Below are 16,995 nucleotides of genomic sequence, written 5' to 3'. Positions count from 1 at the left end.
CTTGTAATTTGAAGAAGAGTTTAATAGCGAAACAGCCAGATATAAAATCTCAATGCCTACTACTGCACCGATTCTAAGTAAATTTGACTAGGACAGCCTGATTTGGGGTAGATCTCCCATATATGTATTTTAATTTTCAAGCAGGGTGAATAATAAGAATATGTCTGACGCGTTGGGGCATCTGTCCCCATCCCAGAATGCAGCAGGAGCACGCAGACATGTTTTATTCAGAATTCATGAAGAAAAACGAATGACTTTATGCATGACGAACCTAGAAATGGCGACCACCGGCATTGGAAAAATTACACAAATTCGCAAAATTCCACCATTGTGGTAAGACAAAACGGATATGGTGGGCCGAGAAAATGTTTCCTCTGTGCGAAATTACCATGGCAACGGAGTAAAAATCGTCTGTTTTTTGTCTGCGCTACACCTGTACGTCTCATCTCAGATTCCGCGAATTCTGCCATATCTTCATCATGGCTCACCATGACGTAATGCCACTGCCATATAAGGGAGGCTCGTTCGAAATACATGAGACGGGCCTTGCAATGGCACAAAACTATGGGGAACTCTAGAGTGTGGAATCTTTTCTAAAACCCTTTTAAAAAAGAAATTGTGTTTGAACTATACAGAATACATATAATACATTTTGTTTTAGATACAAAAGCTAAAGAATTTGTCTGTTTATTCTGGAAAACTTCGGTATAAACAGAATATCAAAATTTTGCATCCCCCCTGTTAGTATGGACTCGTCCGTCTGTATTAGCATGTGTTCAGTATTCCGACCGGGTTATCGCTGTGCATTCAATGGTGGTGGAAAAACGGACCTTTCTTCTTCTTACAAGCCCAGATTGGAGGCTGAAATGGTGGAACTGTGTGGATCTAACTGCGTGGGACGGACTGTAGTATCCAGAGCGGGGCTAGTGGCGGGTAGGTGCCGAGTTTTCCTGTAGTTCTCCCCCCGTGCTGTCTGAGCGAACTCCGGCCTGCCAGACCGTACCCTTCCGGTAGCGCCATGGGCACCGTTCTCTCCCTCTCCCCGCAGCGAACACGCCGGGACTGCGGTATCATCCACGACGACGGCACCGTCAGTGTTTCCCACTTCAACGCGCTGAACTCTGCGAAATGTACGCAAAAGGAGCCCAAATCCTCCAAGAAACACCCCATTTTCATCTCGGCGCTCAGCTGGAAGAAATTCGTGGTGAGCACGAAGAAGAAGGTAGGGATAGGCGGCAACAATGTCGGCACTTCTGTTCCAAACGGCAGCGGCTCTCGGCTAAAACTCAACCTGTCCACCATCAACTCTTCCGTCCCGGGAAGCCACAACCTGCGCGATCCCACCGTCAAGAAATCCTTCTCCTGCTTCAATCTGAACTCTTCTCTACAGCAGAACCCTTCCGCGCGCGCTCTGAACAACAACACGATCAAGAAGTCCACCTCCTGCCATCTCAGCCCCAAGAAGATCGTTCTGCAGGCCTCCACTTCGGAGCTGCTCAAGTGTCTGGGCGAGTTTTTAAGAAAACGGTGCCCGAAGCTTCGCGACTTCGAGCCCAGCGATGCGGTGATGTGGCTGCGGGCGGTGGACCGGAGTCTGCTGCTACAAGGCTGGCAGGACCAAGCCTTCGTGTCGCCCGCTAACGTTGTGTTTGTGTACCTGCTCTGCAGAGAGCTCGTCACAGAAGACATCGGGACCGAGCACGAACTGCAGGCCGTGGTTCTAACGTGTCTGTATCTGTCGTATTCTTACATGGGCAATGAGATCTCCTACCCGCTTAAACCCTTCCTAGTGGAGGAAAACAAGGACAAATTCTGGGACCGGTGCTTGAAGATTATCAACGAGATGTCGGCCAAGATGCTCAAGATCAACTCCGACCCGAACTACTTCACGGACATCTTCTGCGAGCTGAAAACCATGGGCGCTAAAGGCGCGTAGGTAGGACTTCTTAAGACACGCACCTGTCCGTCTGCAAGGAGGGGACATACTTAAGACTCCATATTGTAAATTTCTCTAAGCTAAGTCCGTCCGAACCAGCCATATATGCCGACGTGAATATGACATCGTAGGGTAAAAATTTCCTGATATCATTCCAGAGTGCGTCGTCAGAGCAGATGTAATAACAACACCGCAGTCAGAGCGAACAGATGTACAAAGGCGCCATTGTTTGCTGGGGATTTAAAGGGGCAAGAAATTCAGACCGGATATTCCTGGGAACCCCCCATGAGACCCCCTGCGCTCCAACATCTGTCTCCTATCACTAAAAACCCCCATGCCAGCCCTTGAAGTGTACATAGTCTGAACTTGGGCTGAAATTTCCCTTTAGAGACAGCCACGCATAGAGGGCCACTCTGCTGTATTTAGATAAAATATTCAGTTCGGGGAGCTGAGAAAAAAACTGGTTTAGTAGAGAATTACTTCTTGAAATTAGATGGAGATGGAAAAATGCAGTGTATAAATAAGATTAGATATAACCGATATCCCTCCATCTTTCCAGATATGAAATTATGGCATATGTAAACAGAATCGGTAGGAATTTTAATAGCCACGCCATACCAATACATAATGCAGGTGCAGTCTATTGGGTCACGTGACGCCGCATTCAGTCATCATTTATTCATGAATCCATTCTTCCATCTGTATCACCAATATTTTTACAGCTTGCCCAGAATTTTTCCATCCATCCGGAGAAATTTGTTCCACCAAAAGCATGATTCCTTGTTGAAGAAACATGACTGCTTTTATCGCGTGTTTTGTGTGGGTGTGGGTAAGTGGAAAGCAGGGGCCGCCGGTTATTCAAAGCTATCAGGCTAAAAGGATGTGCGTAAAGTGATGGTGATTCGGGCGACACGACTTGAATTATTTATAAGTCTCCTTCTGGATAACAAAAATGGCCGCCCTGCACCCGGCTTTGTGTCCCATCTGCCTCTGATCCAGATTGGGTACATGCATGAAGGTCGTTAAGATACACCGCAAGGTCGTTGGTAGAAATAAGCTGATAAGATTTCCCGTATGTAAATCGGACGGACACGCAGGTAGCTATCGGATAAAGCGGCTAGCGGGGCGCTGCGCAGAATTCCAATCATGGTGCACCCTGGGTGACATAAAACTCATCATTGCGTAATGGCAGCCGCCGCCCAAATAAGGAAGATGTAGATGACAGGACTCGGACTTGTGCAATATGCATCTGTTCAGGGCCACTTTTTGTACCATCACGACTTTTGTTGCGAGTTTCTGTGCAATATTCTATCGTTTTGAGTTGAGAAAACTTATTATAGAGATTCCAAAAGCCATTTTGTACCACGCAAACTCTTATTTATTCATCCAGTCTCGGTGCTGAGCTTTATTTGATATGCAGTCATTTTTTATGGTTTGAACTTGAGACCTATGGGGACCTGGTGTTACCTATGGGGTCATGACTGAGGGATGATATGTACATATATGAGGGACTATGACCAGTGAAAACTATGTGCAACGACTAGTGTTCTATTATTGATATTTCATGTAACATGGTCAAGTCTTCTCAGGTAGTGGACAGTAGAATATGATAGAAACAGACGCCGTTGATAAATTGATGTTTTTGTCATCACAGTTATCAAAGTAACGTTAGATACAATGTGTTATGAACAAACTTAAGCCACTATGAAATACTTGTTTGCATCGATGTTCCTGTGTATGTTTAATATGTGCTGCATGTTATTTATTGAAACGAAAAAAAAACTTATTATAATAACTTATGTGTCGATGTGACAATCATATGAAGTTGTTGCATATTCCTTCTGTTGAATTATTTTTGTACATAAAAACTAGGCTGTGTTGTTGAATGGATGATGTTACGGACATGTTGATATTGGGCAGAACTTCAGTTCTTCAGTACAAAAGTGCAAAACAAGTTATGGATGTAATAAACCTGCAAGACAATGACTGGTTGGTTCGTCTCTTTCATTGTTTTCTCCTAAGGCCACACCAATTTAATTTCTTGGTTCACGGATTTTTTCATAAAAAATATGGAGCGAGAGGGCGAAATAAAAATAAAAATTGTAAAATGGTTGGGGTAAAGGTAACGGCTAATCCAAAACATAAAGAAAAAAAGTTTTCAGCTTGAAAAAAGTACAAAAACACTATTTTTGTACAGTAACAGCACCTGTACCCACACTTTAAGGAGCTTATAATATAAAGGCCAATTTGCTACACCAGAAAGTTGGTGAATGGTTTCATTAATGGTGAAAATTTGCTGAGTGGTAATTTTTATTTTTTTTCCCCAAAAATAGGAGCGAGCGAATCCGTGAACCAAGAAATTAAATCGGTGTGGCCTAGAGTGGAGCTTGGGTGTTTGACTGTTTTTATCTAAACATTCTCTTACCATAGAATAGTCTTAAATTCTCATTTTCTTCCTCCCCGAATGTTTTTAGTCCACGTCATGTTTTCTTGGATTTTGCTCCACTATTTGAAGCCTTTTACGACATGGGGCATTTGACTGATTTTGTGTGGCTGTAAATTTATCTCAACTTTCTCTTACTATAGAAGTGTTAAATTTTCATTTTCTTCCTCCCCAAATGTTTAGTTTGATTCTTTGAATGTTTGTTGGCCACATCATGTTTTTAAGGATTTTGCTCCACGATTTGAAGCCTTTTGTTGTTGTTTATATTTTTTATAGTTTTAGCCCTTACGGGCTAATCTTCCAAGGTTCAATCAACATGAATCAACATGACAATCAACATGAATACATACATTTTACGATAAACAAACCCCATAATTCATGGAAAATGGATTAACATGACCTTCAGTCCACCTGTAATTACCTGTGCCAGCTTGGGGAGCCAAGGTCAAATAGAGTGTACTCAAGGTCATCCAGTCACAGTCTGTAGGGATTTTGTTTGTTTGGATTTTATTTTTTCAGGAGATTTTGTGACAATCTAACTCAAAAAACAACTTGACACTGCCCCAACCCTTAATTTTTGGAAAAGCCCTGAGGAACCAAGGTCACAGAAGATCAAGGTCACCAAAGGTGGGCAGGATATCGGCCAGTCATATCCCTAGGGGTTTTCCACTTGAGAGTCTGTGTGCTGTCTGTTAGGAACAAATCCAACAACAATTTGATTTATCATATGTATAGTATATCTATATTATATATAGTATAGCTTCCCTACAAGCTGAGAGCTATAAGAAAGGGTTACCACTGGCAGCTGAAGAACACAATACCAGTGGTTACTTACATGGCACATTATAAAGGTGTTCACTATAGCAAGCACTTTGTATGGTTTTTAGTAGTAGATGAAACAGATTTTAAAACTCAACAACCTTTCTCACTGTTTTCAGCTTTTGGGGAGGGGGTGGCCTGACTCAAAACCTTGAACCTGTACTAAAAATTAATCCGACCCCTATGATTCAGAAGTGGTACGTCCCTCAGGTCAGCCATTATTCAAACCCACACAAAGAACATGACAACACACAATACATATGCCTTCAGGTACGAGCGTGTTTTTTTTTATTTATTGGACAAAAAACCTGCAAATTACTGTAGTAGATACAATATACAAAGGTACCAGGTGGTACATTAACACCTGGTAGAGTACAGGTACAATACGGCCTGCAGAAATAATCACCTGGTTCACGTGTCCTCGGTCGGGACAATGGGACTGGGGTTTATACAGGACAACTGGGTCACAATGGGAAGGTTTGGATTCTTGAATCGGATTTCTTAAAATAGCAAAATAGAAATGTGTGTAGCATGTTATATAACTGGGCTGTTTGATTTATCAGAAAAGCCTAATTAGATGGTAAAGCCTAATTAAAGTGGTAAAGCCTAATTAAGGAATGATTAGCACTGCTCCAAAGGTTAACAATTGTGCTGACAAGTGTGTCACAAAAGGAAGATTTTGACTCTTGAATTAGATGTCTTAAAAAAGCAAAATAGAAATGAGAAAAGCATGTTATATAACTGCACAGTTTGATTCCTCAGAAACTGAGGTACAGCTTAATTAAAGGCATGATTAGCACTGCATCAAAGGTTGTGCTTATAGACTTCTATATAGGGAAATTTTTCAGGTGTTTGACAAATGATGCTTCATATTTTTTGCAGAAAACATTCAAATACATATCTTTCAGATTATATACGTTAGCTTCCCTTGTAGACTTCGGTGCACCTTGTTGTATGCGCAAGAAATTAGAAAACAGCACACAAAAAAGCTGGTTGCACCACAAAGGAGGCTAAAACACAGGGTGATTCCCAAGTCTAGTCATTTGCCTATCCCTAAGAAAAACAATTATAAAAAATCTATCTAGAAATTACACAAACAATACATGTAGCAAAATTGTATACAAATACTAACATAGAAAATTATGGAATGCATATAAAAATATGGCAGCATATTCAACAAGCACTACAATTACAACATCTCACATAAAAACATACAATACATTTCTAAATATCTTTGCTAAAATCGTGATATATTTTACAGCTTGTACATTGGAAGTGCAGCTTACTTCATCTTTGGTTCAGGGACAAAAATTGGAATAAAGATTTCCTCTCCATCCATTTTGTCAACAGAACAAATGCAAACAAATTGCAGAGATACAACATTCCTTTGATAATTACATGTCTACACTAAGTAAGTACCAGCACATGATAATCAACAAATAATAATATACAAAAAATCGACTGCATCAATAATATCACTAACACTACTTCACTACCCTGATCTTCCTTACGCTAAAGTCATGTCAATGTGATCATAATAATCATAATATACAGTCAATAGTAATTATACTTGTAAGTCGTAGCACATGATTTGAAATTCATTTTGGGACATGGTGCACTGGTGTACCTTACCTAAAATCTATCTCCAAAGAAAACAATTTGCGTGCACAGCATAACATCAACCTACAGTGTTGAGCTTTGCATAATTGCAAATTATATTAGCTAACTTTAAAATTATAAACAAATAATGCAGCAAAGGTTTTATAATTTGATACTGTATACTAGTATTATATATAACAGGCTGCACAAATAGTTTGGTGCACCCAAAGTCAAAATGTAGGTGCCAAGCTCCAATCTCTGTTGCACAGAACTTCAGAAGTACACAATTATGCTCCCAGTATCATGATGGATGTTTGCTACAACAGCATCATTTAAAGGATACTTCACTTATTAATCCATAAATCAAACATCTTACATCATATCTAGGCCATCTTAAGTACACGTAATCTAAGACTTCCCTTAAGTACATCCGGAATATCAGTCTTAAGATCATGATGAAACGGAGACGAACACTTCGACAAATTGCGAGCAGATTAAGCAGCTCACGGCAGCGCTGAGCTCAGGTGTTTTTCTGGCTGTTTTAATAAGGTAAGAAGCTGATGGATGCTTCTGTCATGTGGATATGAGTAACTCTACCACAAGGTCGAATTACTTTTTTTCTGCATACCTGCACTGGTGCAGGTAACATTGAAAATTACCTGCACCAGACAACTTTTACCTGCACCACTCTGAATTTAGGAAGTATGGATCATACTGAAATTGTTCAGGAATCATTATTTTATAGGTGGTAACAGTCAATGCAACTTATAACAATCCACATACACTTACATCATATGACATTTATGTATAAAACCCAGTACATACAGGTTAGGTGCAGGTAGACATCAGAAATACCTGCACAGCTCCAGTTTTACCTGCACTAAACTGCGTATGCAGGGGGTATTTCGAGCCCAGGGTATAGGGGAATGTAATAAAGGTTGGACCCATGCTGATGTTCCCCCAACCATTATGCTGTACTTATCCACGGTTATAACAAGCCAGGTACATGATGATTGATTGTAATAAAGAAATCCTGTGTGTCTAATTTATACCAAGGACGTTCATACAAATAACTAGGGAAGACAAAATGACTAGAATAATAAGATGGAATGGCTTAAACATAGAAACCTCTCATGTGGAAATGATACCAGTATAGTTTATGGTGTTAAAATCTGGATGTAAAATATGTCATGGTAAATGTTTTCAGGTAATAAGCATTCTTTACTTTTGTTCTATTGGCTAAAAATTCTTTTACTTTTGTTCTATTGGCTAAAACTAAACAAAATGAGAAATATTCACTCACACTTATAGTTATAGATAATATATACTTTAAGCATTTTAAAACTTTCTCTAGTAGTACAGATATTGGCTTACATTTAATTTAAAACGTAAAGCTGACTTTTAGTGCCCTCTCTATTGAAGCCTCGCTGACAGTTATATAAAACCATGTAAATCCAGACGTGTTCTCGCATAAAATCCCATCATTTCCTACCAGTCTGGAGGTGGGCTGATCAAATACAATAATAAGCAAATAAATTCTTTACTTTTGTTCTATTGGCTAAAATTTAAGAAAATGACAAATATTATAGATAATATATACTTTAAGCATTTTAAAACTTTCTCTGATAGTAACAAGCATATTGGCTTACATACAGTTCAATTCTTTTCCCCTCCTACTCTCAAAGCCCTCTCTATTTCAATGACTGTTATAAAACCATGTAAATCCAGACGTGTTCTCGCATAAAATCCCATCATTTCCTACCAGTCTGGGAGTGGGCTGATCAAAAGGCACTTAATATCCCACACTCATAACGGGGATCAAACATCAGTTATAGTTGCAGCGAACATAAAATCCATTTGTATAATAAGCCGAGAGTCTCGTATAACCAACAATTCGCATGCAGAGGCACTTGTATCATAAAATACATACTCACGGCTTTTACATAAACACGTAACTCAAGTACCAGCATAAAATACACTTAGATGATTACACTAACAGCGCAATGTTGTGTAACTAGCAATTGGGACTTAAGAGGCACTTGTACCCTTCAACACATACTTATGACTTTTACATAAATACGTAATCCAAGTAAAAGCGTTAAATTCATGCACTAGATGATAACATCACGATGTTGTATAACTAGCAATTGCAACTTAAGAAGTACTTCTGATGTTCAATGCATATTCATCACTGTTAGTGTTACATAAACACTTGAAACCCAACAGTTTGTATAACCACTAGCTATGTAACCGTACTACCATTATGCCCACCCGCCCAGTACATTAGGACAAATTGGGAAAGATTTTATAGGGTTGTTTTCAATTATAATGTTGGAGATAGCTCAAAACGGTCAGCTAAAATGCCAGGCTGCCAGAAACAGGCCAGTGCTTAACAGACTGGGCCGGGTAAATCTGTATCTATATAGCCGGTACAACCGCCCTTCGGTGTAACACACCAGCTTCTGTATCTGTATCTATATAGCCGGTATAACCGCCCTTCGGCGTAACACACCAGCTTCGCAGGCACGCGGTGCAGCAGCAGCTGGTTATATTACACTGAACGACCCGTCACACCTAACTTTTGCACATCTATCTGCAAGCATTCTTTAAAACTATCCAGCAAAGATGTCCCTCTACTGTGACTGGGAAAACACCCTAATCTGACTAAATGGAGACCAGGTTGTATAACCAGCAATGGGAATTTAAGAGGCACTTCTGCTATTCATTGCATATTCATGACTGTTACATATAAACACTTCAAACTTTTACGTAAAATGCACTTCAGTATTTACTAACTATGTCAGCTATGCAAGAGGCACTTGCAGCACGCAAATTTTCAAAACTTTTGATTTGTGGTTTGATCCATGCCCATAATGCCTCCGTGCAACTGTATGATTCTTTAAAATTACAGGCCAAATTTCTCTAGTTTTTCAACATTTGAAGGTAAAATTTAAGCACAAGGACATGATAAACCCATATTTAGGCTAAGGAAAACTAGAATCCAAGTCCCAGAAACCTACAGATTTGAGAAAAACCTAGACTAAATGTGGTTTTAGAAAGTAGCAATAATCACAGTAGCTTTACCTAGAAGCTTAATCTGCATCCTCCAACAGAGGCCTGCTTAGAGGCTATATCATGCAACCCTTCAGGGGCCTATCTACTATCTGTTGTACTAAGATTCATATAAACATCAGATAAACTTCCTGGGCAGAAATCTAGGGACCTTTCCTATTCTGGGGCTCTACCTATCACTTATACTAAGATTCATATAGATATTACGGGCATCTAATCATGACTTTTACGTGATGGACTATAGAATTAGAAGAGCAGAATTATCATCAACTCCAACTAGTACTGTGCACTCTGATGGGGTTGGGGCTACCATGATTATGGGAAGCCATTCACAAACAAATGCACATCTTGTAGACTCTATAATAACTGTGATAATAGTAATAATCAGGACCCAATCATCATCATATCTTGTCCTGCATATATGTAGCTAACTATCTGAAACTTTTACGTGATAGTCCATTACATAAGTGTGTGGTGTAGTCATCAAACCACACATAAGTACATAGTCATTACAGTTACACTAAAAATCATTTTTTTTACCTCCTGCCATCAATTAATCAATTAATTAACATGATTTCACAAGGTTCTCCCTCTTTGCAGCATTTTCCTCATTTTTCACAATCATACAGCCAAACCTGTGCAAGTGACCATCTCTACAAAAGGTCCACAGGTTTGACTGTACTCTAAAACTAATCACTGGCTCATCTTGATTTTGGAGAACCCTCAACTTTAAAATAAAACCTGGCCTTAAGTCACCAAATGTCTTGCCAGACTCCTTCATAAGCACAAGATACTACTTTCTCAAAGACACTAGTAGGAACAGGTGCTGACATACCAAGATAGGATGAGTGTCTTACACACCTGTACTCAAATATGTCACAATGTCTTATCTTAGCGAATTTTCCATCATTCGATGCCTTCGTAGAAATCTACTTGTTTGTTTCTTAGCTTGTTTGTAAACTTGATTTATAGCAAGGAATGAATTTAAGGTTTGTGGGTAGGAATGCCTTATATAATCCTGCATTTCATTGGCTTACTGACCCCACTTAGCACATGTAACACTGCTTTTCATTGGCTACTGCCAGCTCAACCACCTGCCATTCATTGGCTACTCATCCCTACCACTAAATGTAACACCGTACTTGATTGGCTGCTCATCCACACCTGTACATGTAATGCTGCTGTTCATTGGCTGCTCCTCCCACTTGCACATGTAACACTGCTGCTCATTGGCTGCTCCTCCAACTTGCAATTGTAACGCTGCTGCTCATTGGCTGCCTGTGCCCACCAGTACCAGGCTCGTACTCCCGTCCTTTCTGAAGGTCACGCCGGCGCCCTTGTCGTGGCTTCGTACTGTTACTGTCCTGTTCTTGTTACCCAGCATACACTGCAGACGGTTGCTCACAGTCACTTTCAGGTCCTTCTTGTTTACTCTGCAAAACACAACAACAACAAAATAAACAATTTAAACTTATATCATTAATTACATTATTACCTAAGTTATGGTTCATTTTTCAGTGCAATGTGTTTTCATTCTATTGGTTCCTTTATTTATTATCCATATACTTATTCCTTTTGTTTAATTTATATACATTGTGATAAGTAAGACTGAACTGCCAAAGAAGATAAGTAAGTAAAGGGGGATCTTTTCATAAGCAGAAGCTTTTGGCCTCCCTTGCAATGTTAATTGTTATTTATAATTCATTGTCATTTTTTACTGTTTTTTATTCTTTCAAGTGCAAAACAAATAAACAAGCAAACATCCTGATAGTTCTTTAACATGATTGCATAAGAATGATGTAACCCCTGGATCAAATTCAGTTGTTATTTGATACATCAAATCGCTTCCGAGAAAGGGTTGACGGCACATCATGAGTTTGTCATCTGGGGTTTGTTACAGAATATGATATGACAGCCTCTATAAGCCTGGTCTAGGAGGAATATATTAAATCTAATCCCTGGGCTCCAAATAAAACCTTGTGTTTCACTGGTCTCAAAATTGTGTTGTCTACGGGGATAGGAGAGGCGTTAATAACAGGAGACAACGGCACACACTTCTAAGCCAGTGTGATGGCTCCACTATTGTGGTTATTAAATGTGATCTGATTTTGGAGGAATACCCAAGACGAACCTCAGCTCCTCAGTATAAAACCTCATGTTTCAGAAGCGTCAATCTTGTACAGGCTATGGGGAATGGACTTGACTGCAGTGTGTCTGTAGTGGTTTATCAAGGCAAGCTGCTGTAGGAGGAAAAGTCTCCACTAATCTCATCTTCGTGGCATAAGTGCTGTGCTGACGCCAACCTGCCAAGTGTCAAAGCTGCCCTCAGTCCGGTTACGCGGATAGGAGATGACAAGTGTTACAGGACAAACTCTCTAAACCTGACTGTTGGCTGCACTCTACTTATGGTTTACTAATGTGAGCTGAAGTAGAAGGAATAATCATGACTAATTTCAGCGCCTCAGCATAAAAGCTTGTGTTCGACAGGTGCCATGCTGACGTCAAACCTGACAAGCACCAGCCTTGCAGTGGTTACGGGGATTGTATGAGTAGATGTCAACCCTTGTAAGCTTGACCCTTGTGGTCTCTTAATGCCAGTCTGATGTAGGTAGAATAATCTCCGTATAAAAGCCTGTGTCTGACAAGCGCTGTGCTGACGTCAAACCTCTCACGGGTTACCATGATAGTAGACTGTAGATGACAACAGTTCCAGTATGTTGGCTTGACTCTTGTGGTATATTAAGGCCAGTCTGATGAAGGTAGAATAATCATGTGTAATCTCAGCACCTCAGTATAAAAGCTTGTGCTGTGTGACGTCAGTCCTACCAAGTGTGAACCTCGCAAGGGTTACCATGATAGTAGATGACAACTGCTACAGTATGTCAGGTCGACTCTTGTGGTTTATTTATTCAAGTCTGATGTAGAAGGAATAATCATGTCCAATCTCAGCTACTCAGTATAAAAGCTTATGTCTGACAAGTGCTATTCTGACGTCAAACCTACGAAGTGTGAACCTTTCACTGGTTACGAGGATGGTAGAAGACAACAGTTCCAGTATGTGGTTTATTAATGCAAGTCTGATGCAGGTAGAATAATCATGTGTAATCTCTGGAGCTCGGTTTAAACCCTCTCCTTCGACAAGCGCTGTACTGACATCATTCCTGCCGAGTATACAGGTTAAGAGGATAGTGGAGGACAACAGTTACGATCTGTTGGCTTGACTCAAGTGATGTATTAATGCAAGCTGATGTAGGAAGAACAATCATGTCTAATCTCAGCTACTCAGTATAAAAAGCTTGTGCTGTGGTGACGTCAAACCTGCCAAGTGTGAACCTTTCACTGGTTACCATGATAGTAGAGGACAACTGTTCCAGTCTGTTGGCTTGACTCGAGTGTATTAATACAAGCTGATGTAGGTAGAATAATCACAACTAATCTCGGCTCTTCTGTATAAAACCTTGTGTCTGACAAGTGTCAAACTTGTCTTCGTTACGAGATAGGAGATGACAACAGCTACAGTATATGTACTCTCTTATTAACATCACTGATGGCTGCACTCTAGTGGTTTATTAATGCAAGTCTGATGTAGGAGAAATAATCAGGACTAATCTCAGCTCCTCGGAATAAAACCTTGTGTCTGACAAGTGCTGTTCTGACGTCAAACCTACCAAGTGTGAACCTCGCACGGGTTACCATGATAGTAGAGGACAACAGTTCCAGTATGTTGGCTTGACTCTTGTGGTTTATTAATGCGAGCTGATGTAGGTAGAATAATCATGTCCAATCTCAGCTACTCAGTATAAAAAGCTTGTGCTGTGTGACGTCAAATCTGCCAAGTGCGAACCTCGCACGGGTTACGGGGATGGGAGATGACAACAGTTCCAGTAATTCTACTCTCTAAACCTGGCTGATGGCTGCACTCTTGTGGTTTATTAATGCAAGCTGATGTAGGAGAAATAATCAGGACTAATCTCAGCTCCTCGGAATAAAACCTTGTGTCTGACAAGTGCTGCAATGACGTCAAACCCGCCAAGTGTGAACCTCGCACGGGTTACGATGATAGCAGAGGACAACTGTTCCAGTATGTTGGCTTGACTCAAGTGATGTATTAATACAAGCTGATGTAGGAGGAATACTCAAGACTTATGAGCTCCTCTGTATAAAAGCTTGTGTCTGACAAGTGCTGTGTGACGTCAAAACTTGAGTTTTCTGGTTAATTAATACAAGTCTAATGAGGGTAGAATAATCATGTCTAATCTCAGCTCCTCGGTAAAACCTTGTGTCTGACAAGTGCTGCGTTAACGTCAGTCCTGCCAAGTGTGCACCTCGCAAGGGTTACCATGATACACATGTAGTAGAAGACAACAGTTACGGTCTGTCAGGTCAACTCTTGTGGTTTAATACTAATGCAAGTCTGATGTAGGTAGAATAATCATGACAAATCTCAGCTCCTCAGTATAAAAGCTTGTGTTCGACAAGTGCTGTACTGACAACTGCTCCAGTATGTTAGCTTGACTCTTGTGGTTTATTAATGCAAGTCTGATGCAGGTAGAATAATCATGTGTAATCTTAGCTACTCAGTATAAAAGCTTGTGCTGTGGTGACGTCAAACCTGCCAAGCGTGCACCTTGCAAGGGTTACCGTGATAGTAGATGACAACTGTTCCAGTATGTTGGGTTGACTCTTGTGGTTTATTAGTGCAAGTCTGATGCAGGTAGAATAATCATGTGTAATCTCCACAGCTCGGTTTAAACCCTCGCGATCGACAAGCGCTGCTCTGACGTCAAACCCGCCAAGTGTGAACCTCGCACAGGTTACCATGATAGCAGAGGACAACTGTTCCAGTATGTTGGCTTGACTCTTGTGGTTTATTAATACAAGCTGATGTAGGAGGAATAATCATGTGTAATCCCCGGAGCTCGGTTTAAACCCTCGCCTTCGACAAGCGCTGCTCTGACGTCAAACCTGCCTGAGGAGAATACTAAACAAACCATCACCAGGCTCGGGCCGGGGAAATGAAATGTGGGGTTTACAGTTACCAGACCCACCCTAGCAAAACCCTTTTTCTTGCTCAACTGCAAAGCAAGGGACATAAAATTTCTGAGGATCTGCAAGGGGGGGTGGGGGGGTGGGGGTGGGGTTGGGTTGCTGGCAACATTTAACGGTAGAATAATTAGTTTGATGACCCTAACAAAGCCTGAAAACCCCAGCCCTTTTTTCTCTCGGTCAACCGCTGGCAAGTGGCATAAAATTTTCCATCTTACATCTAAGTGGTGAAATTCAAAACTGACTTCCTGTATTTCACAGACAAGGTTTTGAACAGTCATATACAATGTACTATATATGTCGATAAAGATTAGACATCCAGGTACATGTAATAAGATACGCCAAAAAGTAGTTACTCAAGCAACTGGGTATGGTTTTGGAAACGGTCAGACGTTTCAGACAACCATCCGGTGTCTTTCCACAGTGACTCTCACAGAAGACTTATTGAAGAGAGTTTTTATATCCTAGCTGTGAATTGAAATGCAATGTACTTGAATGTGCTTCTATACAATATTGAAAACACCAGGGTGCATGTCAGGTTTATACAAAGTTAAACTGTATTTGTTGGATGACTTTGGCTGAAATCTAAAAAAAAAAATAGAGAGAATCCCTGCCTTCCAACCTAATTTTTTCATAGTCTGTTTAACACAAACTCTGCCATCTAGGGCTGTAACTGGCCCTTCTTCTCCTCTAGGAGGCCAGCGGATGTTGGACGGGCTGCTATAAGCGAGATCTAACCAGGCTAATTTTTTCTGGACCCTAACCAGAAACAGAACAGTAATTTCCCCAGGCCTTACACACCAGTTATGTTCAGGAAAGTCACGAATCCTCCAGGTTCACACAGTTCTTGGATGACTTTGGCCAAAATCTAAACAAAAGTAAAAAAAGAGAAAATCCCTATCTACCAACACAATAAAAATTTTCCCTGGACCCTCACTTGAAACATAACACTGACTTCACCAGGCCTTATAACACCGGTTCTAGATCTATAGGAAAAGTCACGAATCCTCCGTGAATAGTCCCATCCGGTCTGGATCAAGAAGCTCCACTCTAAACTCTCCATCTGAACATCAAATATCAAGCAGGATATGAAAGTCTCCAGGGTCTAAGCTACCTGTTTGATGGATAGGGTTTTATAGCACTATAATTAGTTGTCAGGAAGTAAGGAAGGATACATGTGTGCATAACAATAGCTTGTTACATGGATCTAGCTTTAAATCAATAAATTTTCCTGCAAATTTTGGCCGTGATTTTGATCATGAGCCCTAGTGGGACTCTCACACAGAAACATAATCACCATATTTATAGTACTATATTGAATAGAAGATGGACAGCATTTTGTAGTAGAACGTAAATTGTACAACATATCTGTTCATAGTATATTTATATTTCAGCCATACATAGTATGGTGAAATATATTGTATTCGTAATGTTTCTTCTTTCTTTCTTTCTTCTTCTTCTTCTTTCTCCTGTCAAATCTTCAAAGTGATTCATCTCCGCCGTTCCTGGACCGAATGACCTGAAATTTGGCACAGGGGTAGAATGGGCCAATACCTTGATGCTTTTTTCTCAGTTTTTTCATATCTGCCTCTAAAATGATTTTATTGAGATTTTTTGGTCAATTTTAGACCAAAACTGTATATTTTGGCCCCTGTACCCTGGTATTACAACCAAATGAGCTGAAATTTGACAGAGATGTGCCTTGGTAATGCCCCCATATAAATTCGATAACAATTTTGGTGTACAGTACAACAAAATGCTTATTTTTGCGATTTTTTGACCAATTTTTGACCAAAAAAGGACACTTTTGGCCCCTGTACCCTGGTATTACAACCAAATGAGCTGAAATTTGACAGAGATGTGCCTTGATAATGCCCCCATATAAATTCAATAACACTTTTGGTGTACAGTTCAACAAAATGCTTATTTTTGCGATTTTTTGACCAATTTTTGACCAAAAAAGGACACTTTTGGCTCCTGTACCTTGGTATTGCAACCGAATGAGCTGAAATTTGACACAGATGTGCCTTGATAATCCCTTCATATAAATTTGGTGTCGTGCGTGTGCGAAGGTATTTGC

General features: G+C 40.3%; 2 protein-coding genes across 3 annotated transcripts in view; one reads left to right on the top strand and one right to left on the bottom strand.

Moving 5' to 3' along the window:
* The first annotated feature begins 756 nt into the window (after positions 1-756).
* Positions 757-3,922, top strand: LOC118424004 (cyclin-dependent kinase 5 activator 1-like). Its single transcript, XM_035832384.1, has one exon. It carries the CDS (start codon positions 1,019-1,021, stop codon positions 1,934-1,936), a length of 918 nt encoding a protein of 305 aa, XP_035688277.1. The 5' UTR covers positions 757-1,018; the 3' UTR covers positions 1,937-3,922.
* Positions 3,923-10,463: 6,541 nt separating this feature from the next.
* Positions 10,464-16,995, bottom strand: part of LOC118424114 (unconventional myosin-Id-like) — a 47,946-nt gene continuing 41,414 nt past the window's right edge. For both annotated transcript variants that reach the window (XM_035832600.1, XM_035832601.1), the window contains one exon: positions 10,464-11,302. In XM_035832600.1, coding sequence (XP_035688493.1) covers positions 11,137-11,302 — 166 coding nt within the window. In that variant the 3' untranslated portion in view covers positions 10,464-11,136. The remainder of the gene's footprint in view (positions 11,303-16,995) is intronic.

The sequence above is a fragment of the Branchiostoma floridae genome, chromosome 10, assembly GCF_000003815.2.
Source record: "Branchiostoma floridae strain S238N-H82 chromosome 10, Bfl_VNyyK, whole genome shotgun sequence".
NCBI classification, from domain to species: domain Eukaryota; kingdom Metazoa; phylum Chordata; class Leptocardii; order Amphioxiformes; family Branchiostomatidae; genus Branchiostoma; species Branchiostoma floridae.
The sequence above is the reverse complement of the archived record's forward strand: the minus strand, read 5'-3'. Positions and strand labels throughout refer to the sequence as shown.

What these genes read in the sequence shown, in the direction of transcription:
- LOC118424004 (XM_035832384.1), top strand. Translation starts at nt 1,019, where the DNA reads ATGGGCACCGTTCTCTCCCTCTCCCCGCAGCGAACACGCCGGGACTGC.